The 14,797-nt window shown below is 43.6% G+C and overlaps 1 protein-coding gene across 1 annotated transcript in view; it reads right to left on the bottom strand.

The window, feature by feature from the left end:
* Positions 1–208: 208 nt before the first annotated feature.
* LOC142037268 (uncharacterized) overlaps positions 209–14,797 on the bottom strand; it is a 34,663-nt gene continuing 20,074 nt past the window's right edge. The window contains exons 3-7 of the mRNA XM_075041504.1: positions 9,259–9,310; positions 9,056–9,158; positions 7,862–8,025; positions 3,667–3,912; positions 209–3,051 (exon numbers count right to left, since the gene is read on the bottom strand). Coding sequence (XP_074897605.1) covers positions 2,314–3,051; positions 3,667–3,912; positions 7,862–8,025; positions 9,056–9,158; positions 9,259–9,310 — 1,303 coding nt within the window. The 3' untranslated portion in view covers positions 209–2,313. The remainder of the gene's footprint in view (positions 3,052–3,666; positions 3,913–7,861; positions 8,026–9,055; positions 9,159–9,258; positions 9,311–14,797) is intronic.

Genomic DNA, 14,797 nt, shown 5'->3' on the forward strand with positions numbered 1-14,797 from the left:
AGGTAAGCAGTATAGGAAAGGAAATCCACGCTCCCACAGAAACTAGCCTCTGGCAGCAGTCTTCACAGGTTTATAAAAACCTGGGTTTTGGTTACACAGACAGGTAGTAGAGGAAGTCAGTGTCAACAACCACCTCATTATCTCGCTAGGTTACTGAGGAGAAATCAAACAGGATCTAATCCTTGGGCGTTTGCTGACTGAATGATGCAGCAGCTTTTGTGCTCTTTCCATTACAGCAACTGCTAGGGAGGTTGCTGTACTGGTGCACGCCACGTGATGTACTGGTGCTCTAAGGCAATGCCCATGCAACTTAGTCTTTCAGCGAAATAAACAAAATAAGTGTCATTACATTGTAGAAATGAATAGTTAAACACGCTTTTATTGAAAAAGCCACTTTTTCCAGCCCTTCAAATGTAGCTATTGTCAATAACTGAACACAAATACTTCTCAAAAGTAGATTTTAGTACTTCAATCTTCAGAAATGTAATAAGTAACAGAACATTGACTCTGAATTACAATGTACATGAATTTAATGCAGTGGAAGTTATTATTAGAGTGCTGAAGACTTCTAAATATTTTCTTAAATATATTAACTCTTCCCTTTGAATCATGTAGCGTTAATTAAAAAAAAAAAAAAAACACACAAGAAAAAACCCCAACAACAAAAAAAACCAACTTGGAGCCAGACTTTTGTGCTTCAGAACTACTCAACACAGTCTGGTAATAACAATTGCGGAGACTTGTTTGCTGTTCATCTTTGAGTCAACTGCTAAAGGGCATATACGTTTTTGCTTCCACTGCTACCGGATGCAAGGCTTCTGTGTCTACGTTGACACGTAAATACACACACAAAATATAAGGGAAAACCTACAATCTTGTGTTGCATATCTCAGACGTTAATAGGTTGGCAAATGGAAGCTGTAGTAGCAGGTGAAATCATAAATAATTCAGTTAAATATTTCAGGAATCAGACTTCAATGCCTTCACACAGAAGGATTAAGATAACTCGATGCACACTGTAGCTAATACAGGGGAAGACTTGTACAGAAGATTTCTTTCTGACACCTGTTTTATGACATACTATTGCTTTAAAACAATATGTGCTGTGTCAGCTGCAAAATACAGCTTCATAGGGAATTTCTTTCATTTAAGAAAGCAAAATAATTCTAAGTTATGGGCTGAACATGCAGAAGTCTCTTGCAAAGATAGGAAAACATCACCAGGAGGCAATTAAAATACTGATGGGGTTATTAAAGGCAATAGGACTAGCAGGCTTCCCTTTGGTTCAGTGCTCCACTGAATGCCCTGGATTTGTAATCAGGGAGGCACAGCCACTTAGTAGTTCATTTCTAAAGAAAGTGAGCACTCGAAAGTTTGCCCCACTTAATTTTGTCTTTTAAGTCTTGCCTGCTAAAGGAAGGGAAATAGTTGTCTAGTCAATGTGCGTTACCAGCAATAAATAGCTGGTGGATATAGATCAGAGCAGCTGCAAATATCCAAGTGTCGGATGCTGAAGACTATTCCAAGTATTTCAGTGTTTTTGTACACATGCTCCTGTTGCCATGAGGAGTCACTTAAAAATGTAGTGGACTGAGGTGTTTTAAGCCTATGTAGATCTAACAAAGATAAAGCCACATCAGACTTTTATAGAACTACCATCAAGTATCGGGTTGCTCAGCTTGTCTGTACACTTCTCTAAAGAGTTAGGATATGAGATAATCGTGGTCTTTAATATTAGAGATGCTAATGCTTGGTAAACTTTGTGCTAGAGTGCAGAAGTTATGAAATACTTACAATTAAGTTTACAAAACTGTACGCAAACATGCATGATTGAATTCTTACCCTTGGCTTGGCAAGGCTTGGATTGCACAGGCATAGCTATAAACAGAATATAACTCATAGCTCCCAACAGAAAGACTCAAGTGATACCACAGTGACAGAGGACTGATTTACATTTCAGATACAAACCACGATGTAACCGTCTCAGATGACTTCCGTTTCTCATTCCAGAAAAAGTTTTCTGCAGTCTGAAGTACCTTCTCAGAGGATGCTTTCTTGTATAAACCACATCAAACTCTCATGCAGCAGAACAGAGATGAGGTTAGCGAGCATAAGGGAAGATGGCATTTATGCTGTGCTGTGGTCGGTATCCTCGTAATCTCAATCCCAACGGGTGCGAAGCAAAGACCGCTCTTAACAAAGCTGCATCCATCTGTGACTGCCACGCTCAACTGCTTGGCACAGCTTCCGCTCTGATCACGCCCCTGTCGTCTCTGTTTTTTGAGAACTGATGTTTCAGTCTTTCTGAGGGCATCACTGGACTGAAGCTTGGCATAGCGTAGGAGCAGCTAGGGTATCACAGTTCTGTGAGATCTCAGTAGTATTAGCATCTCCCACTGACAAGCTCTGCTGGTCCCTGGAAGAGCCAGGGGCCTTCACGTGACCTTTGTATAAACTAGGGGATTTTGCCCAAAGGGGGAGATTGGACGTGAAGCTGGCAGAACTGTTCCCCTCAACAGTCAGAACCACCGGCTGTTTATCTGGCACAGCTGGAGCATACACGGCATTTTGCTCTGACAGATGATCTCCACCTTGACTAAGATGTTCTGCTAGGACCAGAGGCTGCTGATCATCCCCTTCTTCGGAAATAACAAAAACGGGTTTGTTTTTATCTGTTTCTACCATAAGCTCCTTTGTTTTCGAACCATTGACCAAGTTGATTTTCAGTGGGTTGGAGCTCTCCAGAAGATTTTTGGGGCTTTGGCTGTTAACTGGAGATGCTGCCCCTAGGTGTCTTGAGGGATCCAAGGACCTCACCTGTTTGCTGTCAGGGGAACTGGCTAAAAATCCAAAATAAGGGTTACCGAACCTGGATTTCTTCAAATTGCAGGAGCTTAGCTTCCGCTGCCTTTGTGCAGACAGAGTGAGGGGGTACGAGGCATTACTGGCAGATGAATCAGAGTAAACAGTCCCTGATGCTCCCTCTATCTCAGTGGCTGAGATTACCTTTCTGGTTGGCACACCTTGCGATCTTGCAGCTGTCGGAAAACTCTGCACAAAATAATAATAAATTAGTAGACATGCCATGAAAAGCAGCTATCTTGAGAAACTTTGATCCCAAGGGAACTAGAAGTTAAAATTCCTGGTTATGTTAGTGGTGAGATGCATTCTTTAGCAAAAGCCTAGGTTATTACCTTAAAAAAGGAGAAACATCCTCTATTAGCTTTGTAACAAGCTGATGGTTTGACAATTACAGTCAGTGAGACCTAGATATCCCTCCCACACTTACGGATTCCTTGCAATACAACAGTAATATGTCACTTAAAATAAATTTAAGGCATAACCAGGGGAAAAAAGGTACATGTCAGAACATTCAATGAGATAATCTAGTCTGAAGGCACCTTTTAATGTTTTTCTGGACTGGGGATCATTTCTTAACCAGGTGCTAAGTGCTGGGCTTCTCAGCACTTCAGGAAAGCCTGAATATATTACAATAAAATTAGGCAAAAGAGTTTCCCATACACCAAGCAAGAGGGACTGAAATGTGTAATACATTGCAGGTTGGAGAGGCAAAGCAGTAGGCCAGGGGAAAACATGTCCCATCAGCGAGCAGCTGGGGGTACTGGGGCACAAACCACCACATCCTCCCCTCCTTGCAAGACTTACACTGTTGTCAACCAGCTTTGTGAAGGGACTGTTGGTGGTCCAGCTACACCATTTTTTCTGTAGCTGTGGTATTGGAGCTAGGAAGTCGTGGAAAGTGCGGGCACTCCACGTGCGTTGTCTGGGACAGTGATTTTCCAGCTGGACGTTCCCCTTCTCAACAGCGTCTGCTCCTGCGGCTGTGTGATTAGAAGTCAGCCAGTCAGACACAGAGGCTGGGCTCGTGACACTTCTTTTTAGGTTTTTGTCCTGAAAAGAATAAATAAAGATCATTTACAACATCTTTCAACAAAAGGTTTCAAAAACACTTCAAAAATATGCAGTTAGTGCAAGAGACTGATTTCTTCAGTGGTTCTCTTCACACGACAAGACACAGGAATGCAGCTTCTCCTCATTGCTCTTCCAGCGTGCTGCCTGAAGTTCACTGGCTTCCCTGGATGAAAGTTTTACCTTGTTTCCCCAGTTTCAGGTTTAACACTGAAATGGGAAATCTCAGTTACATAAGAAATAAAGTCCTACCACTCCCACTAGCCAAATACATCAAATATCTACAGCTTTATTTTACTGAAGATCTCTGACAGATCAGAGTACTAAACTTCACTGTGTAAAACATAATTCTTCCACTCTGCTTGGCTCTTGGAAGGCTCCAGATGTGCCTGTCTGGGGAAACAAAACTTCAAGGGGGTTGGGGGGGGGGGCTGAAAGAAATCCAGAAGCAAGCAACGAGAGAATCCGAAGTCTCAAAAATGCATGATTCAGGAGGGAAGACTGAAGTAAGTGGTGCTCTTTATCCTATATTAGGGAAGAATTAAGAACATAAAAAGAACTGAAAACAAAGAGAAAGGGAATAATCTGTTCTTGCTGTCTATGGTGAACAGAACAAGAAGCACAAGACCCAGATTGGAGCCAAGGAGATTTTCATTTCACATAAGAAATTCTTTTCAGGTGGAAAATGTGCTTTAGCAGTAGAACAAGACATCCGGACAGATGTAAAATTGGCATCGTCAGAAGGTGAGACCACATTAAACCATTGTCACCAGTTCTGTGTATAAGCAGAGTTGATCTGACGTGGGAATGAACTAGACAACATACTTACTTAATATGTTCTGATGTTGCATTTAAAATCACAATTTTTGTCCTTAATGTCGATGTGCATTTAGAGCCAGAAAAGTTAAAGAATCCCTGACTGTCCTATGAATCTCCTTTCATTCTTACTAATACTTCACCTGTTATTTATATAAGCCTCCTGTTCCACAACTCTATATGTATTTTTAATTTTCAGCTGTGCGAATACGGTTGTCACAAGAAGAATGCAAAATCCACATTCCCAAAGTTTACATAGTCCTTAAAGAGGGTCTGAAATAAATCACACACTGTCCTGGATTTAAAAGTCCTGAGAAACCAGAAATTCGTCATTTGTTATTTCTGAGAAACTGAATCTCCCAAGTTTCTGCAAATCAAAGAAACTATTTAGTTAAAATGTCATATTGGAAATGGATGGCCAGAGAGGCAAGAAATTAGCTACTAGAGCAGAACAAAAATCTCAGCAGGAAGCTGGGAGAGGCTTCAGGCTCTGGATAAGTTTGTTTCAATATTAAGCTCTTAGTCTCAGATTTGATTAAAGTAACAATCTTTATTTATAAATTTATAAGCCAGCTGTCTTCCCCTCAGAAGCCTCTTCAGGCTGTCTTAGGATTTATTATTCAAGTAGTATTATAAGTACCTCCAAACTGGTGTAAAAGCTAACCATGGGCTTTGAGATAGATATACTGGAAGTAACTACAAAGATGAATAATGTATTTTCTAGATTTTTGAAAATGTTCTAGCAAAAAGTGTTTCTTAAACATCCATGATAATACTGTTTACTCAAACCTTTGCATCTGAAACCTGTAATATCTGAATAGAAGTCAGAGGTCATAGTTATAAGTTAGCCAAAGGCTGAATGATGACTTAAACCAAACGGGACTTAGAAAGCCATGGCCCTCCTGGAGGACACCTCAGAAGCCATCTGAAAGCCATCCGAAAGCCATCCTGCCCTCCATTTCCTCTCACTAGCCCACGTACAGAGACGCGAGTTTGCTCTCCCAGCTCTTGCCTTCTGACAGGGGGTTGATTGCTTCAAATGGGTTTTAAAAGCTAAAAAGCAAAAGCCAGTTTATCACTGGCTCCCGCCCAGCAGAGCTGAGGCTCACATTTAGTGGGGGGCACAAGACCAAGTGGCCAGCCACCATTTCTCAGTGAAAAGATCTGGATTTTTTTTTTTTAATGAAAGCTCCTTATAGCTTGCTTTGTCTAGTCAAGCATTTGGGGCGAGGTGAGTCTGATGGCATTATTCACTGTACCGTAAAGGCTCAGGATTTCACACGTCTTTTCACATGAGGATAACTTCTTAGCTCCTGCCAAGAAAGTGGCTACACTCCAGTGGATACCTCATCCCACTTGCCTAGTGCTGGTCCACAAAAGCTATGCACCATACCCTCTGCGGGGCTCGGAGGCTAAAGTCAGGAGCTGGCTGGCCAGCTGCATTTTACACCCTAAAAATACACATTTAGAAATTAAACTGTAAACATGTTTATGTCTAACATCCAGTAACCCTGAGTAACACAAGTGGCCTGAAGAGATCCCGTTTGAGTGCAGGTTTGTAATTAGTCTGCTGTGCTCAATTTCCACCCTCCTTGGAGAGGACAGTCTTCAGCTGTGGGGGAAGACCCAGTGCTTTTAAAGAGGCCCTTCCACCCTTCCCAGTTAGGTTTTCTGCTCCTTAAGGGATGTGGTTGAGAGTATTAACTCACTTGTGTACAGCATGGACATCGCTGGGAAGGAGATGCCTCCTGAGTTAATAATGTGGTAAATCACTTTAATTCTTTGGGTTACTGTCACTTAGAACTGTTTTAACGCTCAATATTTTATTTTTATATATATAAAAATTTTCTTTACTAGATAGCTTGTGGAAGGGATGGCAGAATAGAAATGTTTTTCTTTAAGTGTATTTGTCCATTCTGACTAGTGTGGGGGAAAAGAGGAAGGGAAATGGGTTTCCCTCCTGCCTAGAAGCTGTATTGGTATGTGACTGCCACCAGGTGAAGCTCTCTCCACTGGAAAGAAGGACCAAGGAATGCAGGTGTTCAAGGGTGCCCAGTTTGGGCACCAAAACAGCTCACAGTGCCCTGCTCTGCAGAAGGTAACGTGTTTGGGCAAGGGAAGGCGCCAGAGCTGTTTTCCCTTCCTTCTGTTAATCAGTGTGGCTGACTGGAGGAAAAGCTTAGTGTGTGTCTTACACCAGTGTAGGAAAATCCTGACCAGCCTGGCCTCCTGGCTAATTTCCTAATCAAGTCCAGGGATACAGAATGCTTTTGTTTTGTAAATTGTGACAGAAGTATTACACAGACTGTCCTGGGGCATGTGAGTTCCTTGTGCTGGTTTTTTTCCTCCTCTTGTGGGAAAAAGAGAGAGGGCACTGGGAGAGGAGAGTATTGACCTGGGAAAGGCTTTAACACAGACTTGTAATGGATATGCTCTGTCAGGAACTACACTCAACATTGAAGAGGTGGCAGCCAGGCCTGATGCTTCTGGGCTATCATCTGTTTCTAAACAGTTAATTGACCAGGAGTGTAGGGGAAAGAGCTAAAATAGGAGAGAACTTTACTGAACTGATTCAGGTTTCTGTGTGTGTATTTGAAAGGACCCCAGTGTTCTCACCAGAAGTACTTGATTTTTTTATTTTTTTTTTGAGCATACACTGTAAATTTTCACATCAGCCTGGTGAGACAGTTAAATAGCTTTCTGACAAGCTGAGTTGCTGAGTAACTTCCCTGACCACTTGGTAGTGGTGGTAGGAGCAGGTCTGACTCCCAGGTCCTTCAGTTGCTACAAGTGATGTCTTTAATGGAACATCATCATTGCCAATTAACGTATTTCTGAGAGCTGGTCCTACTGCCCGCTGGCAGACCTCTGCATTATCACCTATCAGATCCAAGGTAGACTTCTGCACTTGCTCTTCTCAAAGCTGGCAAGATACTGGCTCGGGGGATCACAGCCCACGTCGTTTGATGGCAGCTCAGCTTGAGGGTTAGAACCGCCTGGCTCAGTCACTAACTTTCTTGCAAAGTGGGCAGTAAGCAGAAATGGACAGATGTGACAAGCGCTGCCCAAGAGGGACATCCCGTGGCTTCCTAGAGATGCCAAAGAGCATTCCTACCTGTATTCTGTAGGTGGTAAAGCTCAGCCCACTGGCCCCAGGTCCAGCAGAAATAATAAACACTTCATCGCTCCCAGTCTCAGTGGTCACTGCGGATATGGAGGAGGGCACATCTGGGTCAGTGTCCTGAGGAGACCGTTCTGTGCTGCCTCTGCAGGAAGTGACTGAGAAAAGAAGAAAATCGGTAAAGACTGCTTGCCAGAGTGCAAAACAGCTGTTCCCACCTCCTCCCTAACAAACCCTCCTCCCTCTCTCCCCAGACGATCTAGAGCAGGCTTTGGCTGTCTGTCGCACCAGCCAGAACAAAATTCAAGCCAACAGTTTGGTCTCCTGAAACTGCGAGCTTTTAAAAAACAAAACAAAAGGGGAAGGGAGGAACACCCTTGGGTCTGCTTTCTAATAAAGGCAGACCCAAACTGAAATCCCTCATATTAAACACACAAGGCTGTGCAGCGGATCAGAAACTGTCATGGCTGGCAGCACAGAATTAGTTTTTTAGGAAGATATCCTTCTGAGAGCTGTGTGTAATGGCTGGTGGTTTAGTGGGAAACTGATGGTGTGTAGCAACACAACATGAAGTAGCTCCCTGTTGGCCTTCACCAACCAAAAGGGGCACCGATACAATTCATGTGTTGTGACTTAAAATTGCAGCAAGTGACATTATCTGCAGCTCGGCTGGGGGTCTCTCGTTCTCGAAACACGCTGTGAAGTAAATGTCATCTAAAGCAGTCCCGTTCCATAAAGCTCTTCAGAAAAAGTCAGCTCCAGGAGTCTCAGTTGTCCAAAGCCAATGTAAGCATCGTAAACCCCATCCTTTCCGGACAAGGTTAGGCGCGGGGCAGGTGACGCTCCTCCGCAATTTATGGATCTTTGCAAGTTGTTCGTAGCAGCCTGAAGCTGACACGTTTGCTCTGCTAACCCAGTGTCTCTGCAACGCCATGTGCTATGACAGCTTTTGTTGGCAGCGTCCTGGAACTGTGCTTGCGCATGGTCCTTGCCAGGGGAATTACCCTACCAGCGAGGGGGGAGAGCAGCAAGGAGTAGTTCCCACAACAAAGGCTTTCTGCTGTGAAGTGGCTCTCCAGCTGTGCATGGGCGAGACAGCGAGGAGGACCGCAAGGAAGAAATGATCTGATTAACTGGCCCAGGGCTACAGGGTGCCCTGACCTGCTCCCGCTGCTGCCCCGTGCTTACCCGCCTGCTCCCGGCTGACAGAGTGGTTGTTGTTTTCATTCTGCCGACTTGGCACCACCAGCTGGAGCTCATTGATATCGACGGCGGAGTTCTGGATCCCGTTCTACAACTCAGAATATGCCCCAGTAAACATCGTCAGATAAACAGTGCAACAGCCAATATGAAAGAGAGAAACAGAAATTGCTGAAGCCATTAGCACTAACCTCCTGGTCACTGCATGCGTTGGATGAGCTCCTTTTGGGGCACGTTCTCTGCCTGAAAAGGAGAGACAGCAACAACAACAAGCCCACGAGTGAGTTAAAGATCCACAGAAGGAAAGGTCTCAGCTGTGCTCATCCTGCGAGGGGGACCCAGCAGGTTATGAGCTCTCCTGCCTACAGGAGCATCCAAAATACTTGCCAAGACTCAGGGCAACAAGGCCTGTAGGCCAGGGCAGAAAACGATATGCTCATGTAGTGGAAAATCAGCTGAAGAAGAGAAGGACCTGTCATCTTCTTGCCATGATCACTACAAAAGCGGGAAGAGAGTTCAGACCTCTGCCAAGTCCCACCAGGCTCCCCTCCGCCGGCCGCTCTCTCACATCAGTAGCTACATAGCGGGACTGAAACCCTGCCTTTGGTCTGGGCAGTCACATCCTTCTTATCCCATTCGAACAGAATATTTCATCTGCGTAGCCAATATTGCATGCTGGATTATATTTAGCAAGCAGAGAGCATCAGATGTTGTTCATTTGTATGAACATTCTATTGAAAGACAGCGCTATGGCAGATGATTACTGGGTAAACATGCCTCTTGGCTGAAGGGAGACAAAAGCAGGTTCTTAACCGTTTTTTTCACATTTTTACTAAAACTGAGATTATGAAACAACTAGTCTTATTTACTTTGGGGTGAATAAGACTTAAATATGTCACAAAGAAAGGCTGGCAGTAATGAACGTGGTGATGACCGAAGCAAGTGTATTTTGTCTTTGTGTACAGCAGTTCTCCATGGGACACTGCGGAGACACATGGGAGCATCAAGGTAGTGACCAGATAGGATGTGACCCATGTTAACTGTTTTCCCTACCATCTGTGCTGTTGGCTGGCATTTTTCCTCTTCTTGTTGGGGGGGGGTGGTTTGTTTTAAGGCATTTAATCTCCTCCATGCAAGTGTTTTTTGGTAGTGATGGGCTGAAGCCAAGATTTCAAGTTTCCAGTCACCATTTTGTTCCTGTTTGTTTTTAAGAATGCGGGCTCAGAGGCCACCTGATGAGGCTGGCCGGGAGCCAGTGTCTGCTCCATCTCGGGCATGGTGGGTTTCATTCCTTCACCGTATCATTGGATCTCTTAAAAAATGCTTATTGACTGACAAGTGAATTGAGGGAGGAAAAAAACCCATGACGTGCCCCCAGCGCTATTCCTAGTGAATACAGAGAAGACTACAGAAAAAGAGGAGAGCGAGTTGGCACTTGAGAATGTAATCCAGAAGACATCCAGACGGATAGCTGTTACTCCAGGAGGCACAATGGCATCGGCCACCGCTTGGGCTTCTCAGGGGAACTCGGGGCTAAAGCAGGGAAGGCTCTTCCTTAATGCACTGATTCCAGGAGGGGGAGCAGGGAAAGGCTTCCAAGCAGGAGTCGTGTTGCTTTATCAAGCAAGATCAAACCAAGTAAGAAACACTTCTGAGTGGAAAATGCATACGTAAATATTCCCCTCACACACACCAGAAGCTCTTATTGGGCATAATAACCATTTCAGCAGGAGTGACCTGGCAAAACATGCCCAAAAGAGTGAATTAGTGTGGTGGTCAAGACATTCAAGTAGATGGTGGCAGAACTGTCTGTAGTTCCCTGCGTTTTCCACATTGCATTCATTTTTCTAATCTCTTCCCCTCCTCCTGGCTCTTTCCTGCCAAAACCCATGACAAAAATTTAATCAAATCTGATATACTCCTATGAAATATTCTTGTTTCAAATAACTGGCAAGTTACAAGCAAGTTTGTTAAAATATTCCCACCCAGGGATTAAAGAGCACAAACGAAATGTTCTTGTCTAAGAAAATACAATTTAGCACATATTTCTTCCCCACTGAACGCCAGGCATTGGCAACTTTTGGCATTGGCACAGACTTTTTAGTTATCTGGATGGTCTCACTTTTGGGTTTGTTATTTGAACTTTTAGCATGACTTAGCAAACAAAATGTTCAAGTTCTCAGAAACACAAATAAAAATTTGTTCCTTGGATTCTTGTATACAGCTGTCCCGTTTATAAGATACTCATATTCTCTGGGACAAAGCTGAAAAGATGAAATAACAATTTTAAAAGTCTCAGCAACTGACAGCTATGATAAACTATGGATAGTCAGGGCAAGTTCTGCATTAAGAAACTGAAATACCTTACACCCATTTGGCTCCTTTCCTTGCCATTCTTTATAAATGTTGTGCTCTATGATATTTAGCAGGCACTGTATCTACCTTAAAATCCCCACTGCAGTTTGGCAGCGTGAACCAAAGAGAGAGTAAGGTGCCCCTGGCAAAGATGTTTTCTGTTCAAGTACAGTAGAATAAGGGGGAATAAGAGAAAGAAGAGTCCTGTTCTTCCCAAAGTTTAAATTAGGTTTAAAAAATAGTAACTAGCTGAAATGTCCCCATTTTAACTTTTTCTTCCCTCACCACACTTGGGTATTGAGTGTCTGATTTCCACTGAACAATTTGATTTACTCTTAAAAACCAACGCACGCAAAGTGTAAGAGTTTCTAGATTCGGCCAACAATTTTGGTGGACACTTGAGATTATTTTTTTTTCCTTCTATTCAGAGCTGCTGCCGCAGTGCCCGGAGAGATGCGCTAGTTTTCAGGACTGGGGATCTTAGTCTTTCTTTAGCGCATTCTTCAGTTGGGCTATATCTCCCATGGCATCCTGCAGTACCTTGCCACCAAGGAGACCAGCAATTTACATCAGCACGCAGCTCGTAGATATAAAACAACCAATGCCCAAATACACCAGTTTCCATCATTTAAAAGAAGTCTTTTTTTTTTTTTTTTTAAAAAAGTTGCTTCAAACTTCTCAAGTAAACCAAAAAATTCAAGTCTGTTGGAAGCTTTATGAAAATTGACCCCAGCAGGCAGGTCTAGCTGGCTTAGGTCTCTAACTAAACCAGACTGATGTGTGGAGGGACAGAGATGGAGGACATGGCTCCAACAGGCAGGGATGGGTTTCTGGGTTGTGCCTAACATGAGGATGGCAGAGGAAAGATCTGGTTTTAGCGCAGAAGCGACAAGGATTCTCTAGGAGGGCATTATATGACCAAGGAAAAGTTTCGCCCCCAGGTGATGGTCAGGCTGCAGGCAGTGACTGGCAGGGCAGCTTGCATGGAGAGAGATGGCAGCGCATGATGACTTCATGAAATAGCTCTACACGTAGGGGGTTGTAATTGGAAACAGGTCGTTGGCAGGCTATGCAGATGTAAAATGCAGTTGCAATCCATGGGTTGCAACCATCGAGCAAAAGTCTGACTGCATTGGACAGGATTAAAATTAAATAAGGTGGACAAGTCTGTTGTTCTTGGGGCTTGGGAAAGAAAATAAAAAATACCCCATTACTCGAGCCAGGCCTCATGGCCAAAAGTAATTAGAATTATTGGCCAACTAACAACTGAAGCTTTCATTCCCTCCCCAAACAGCAAACAAAAGCTGCAGTGTGGCAGAGACTTGGAGTTTCCCCAGAGAGCTTTGCCCTGGCTGAATGCAATGAGCCCGAGCAGACACTGCTGACGACTTGGTGCATTGGAGTGGCAGTAGGTGCCAAGCCCATCCTCGGCCATTTCTACCCCTGGCAAGGCAAAGCCTGCTACTTTTAGCTGAGCAAGAGCAGCAGATAGAAACAGAAAAAAAATACGGCTAAACCTGGTACCAGAGGAACGAGTAAAGTACGAAGAGAAAAGAAAGTAGAAGGCAAGTTTACGAGGCCAAGAGCTTGAAGGTTACTATTAGCATCCTTTGCAATGGCACGCTCCAGCCAGAACAAGTATTACCATGCCTCAGAAAGCTGGTCGCGTTTCTGAGCGTGCTGCATTGTAAAGCGTCTTCATTTCTCCCCTCCTCAGCCCACCCCTTGCCATCCTGACGTTTTCTGCAAGGAGAATGGGCTGTGGCTAATACACGTGATTTCAAGCCCCTATTTAGGGCAAGAACCATAAAATAGAGCTTGGTGGGGTGAAACTAAAAGAAGTTTAGATGTGCCTAATGGCCTCCACAGTCTTATTCTGAGCTGCATTAAAAACCCACAGCTGGGAAGTGTAGGCAAGCTCCAACCAGCGCCAGTGGCTCTGAGGCCAGAGACCAATATCATCAAAGCAGTTAGCCCCGTAAAGAGGAAAAAAAAAAAAAAAAAAAAAGAAAAGAAAAAAAAGACTCTTCCAGAGCAATAGAAGCGAGGTTACTCAGCACAGGTCGTGGCATCACTTCCACATGTGTCAGATCTCACTTAAATACTTTAAGTCTGACAAGAAATAAAGTATTGTGACCAAGGCCTCAGTGGAATAGCATGCAGGGAATATAGGCAGCTGGGATGGTAAATGGCCTTTCTAGAGGCTAAAGGACTAGGAATAGTTTCTATTTATATACAGTCAATAGCTGACTGAGGTATATCTTCCTTTAAAAAGAGTCATAAAGCAATGAAAAGGCGTAAATGCCAGTGTTAAAAGAAGTGAGTCTAACCCTGGTCCTGCACCATAAGACCCCTGGTAGGATGTATTCACGGTGACCAGAACATACAAACATTTGTGTGAGGGGAAAAAAATGCCTTCAGTTTTTTCTCTGTTGGTCACCAAGAGCAGAATATTACTTTATTTTGTAAACATCTAACAAGCAAAAAGCCAAACTGAGCATGTGAGCAGCATGGCCTGACTTTCTAAACAGGCTACGCAGAGTAAACTTCAGCCAGTAAAATCTCAGATTGTCGGTGTACTTTTTGGGTTGAATAATACTCTGCTTCATGGATAGTTACAGTGAAATTAAAGAGGGGTAATGGAGCAAGAACAGCCTACTCAACATGTGTATCAGCCCAGACTGCTGCCATAGTGAAGGGAGCATGCCTCTGTCTCTTTTGAAGATTGGCAAGGGTATAAAAATAAAGTATTTGGTATCTGGAAGACATTTTCCACCAGCCGTTTTCCTTTAGAGCTAGCAAAAAATTGTGGTCTAAATTAATGTTCTGCAAGCTCTTTAAAAAGGAAAAAGGTTAGTTAGATGTAACATATGCAAGTTTAACTCTTACAACTACGAAAAGCTCAGACCCTGAAAGCAGAAATTTCTACATACAGCAAGAGAGATTATATTTAAGCTTCACCACCTTGCCCACGTTCTCATATACCCAGTATGATGGCCTATATTTTGTATTTATTCAGCAAGAGCTAGAAACGCAGCCTCCAAAAGGACAAGGAAAACAGAGTCCTTCCATCAAATTAACCTCAGTGACTAGGAGTGGCTGGGCAATCCTGAGACCTTTTGGGTTGGAGGATGCACAAGGGATGAGGCAGGGCATGCAGCAAGAGAGAAGACAGACCAGTTGCACGCTCCCATGGGAAATGAATGCTGTTACTAATACCCAGTCACCACAGCGGAGCCCTGCAAGGGACAGTGTTTGTTTCAGTTTACCTGATGTTTTCATTGAAGTCAAAACGTTTGAAAAATACTGTTTGTTTTGACAAAAACCTGGGGAGCTTGGGCTCTGTTTTGAATTTGTTGGAAGGAAAAAAAAAAA

Source organism: Buteo buteo, chromosome 11 (genome assembly GCF_964188355.1).
Source record: "Buteo buteo chromosome 11, bButBut1.hap1.1, whole genome shotgun sequence".
Taxonomy (NCBI): domain Eukaryota; kingdom Metazoa; phylum Chordata; class Aves; order Accipitriformes; family Accipitridae; genus Buteo; species Buteo buteo.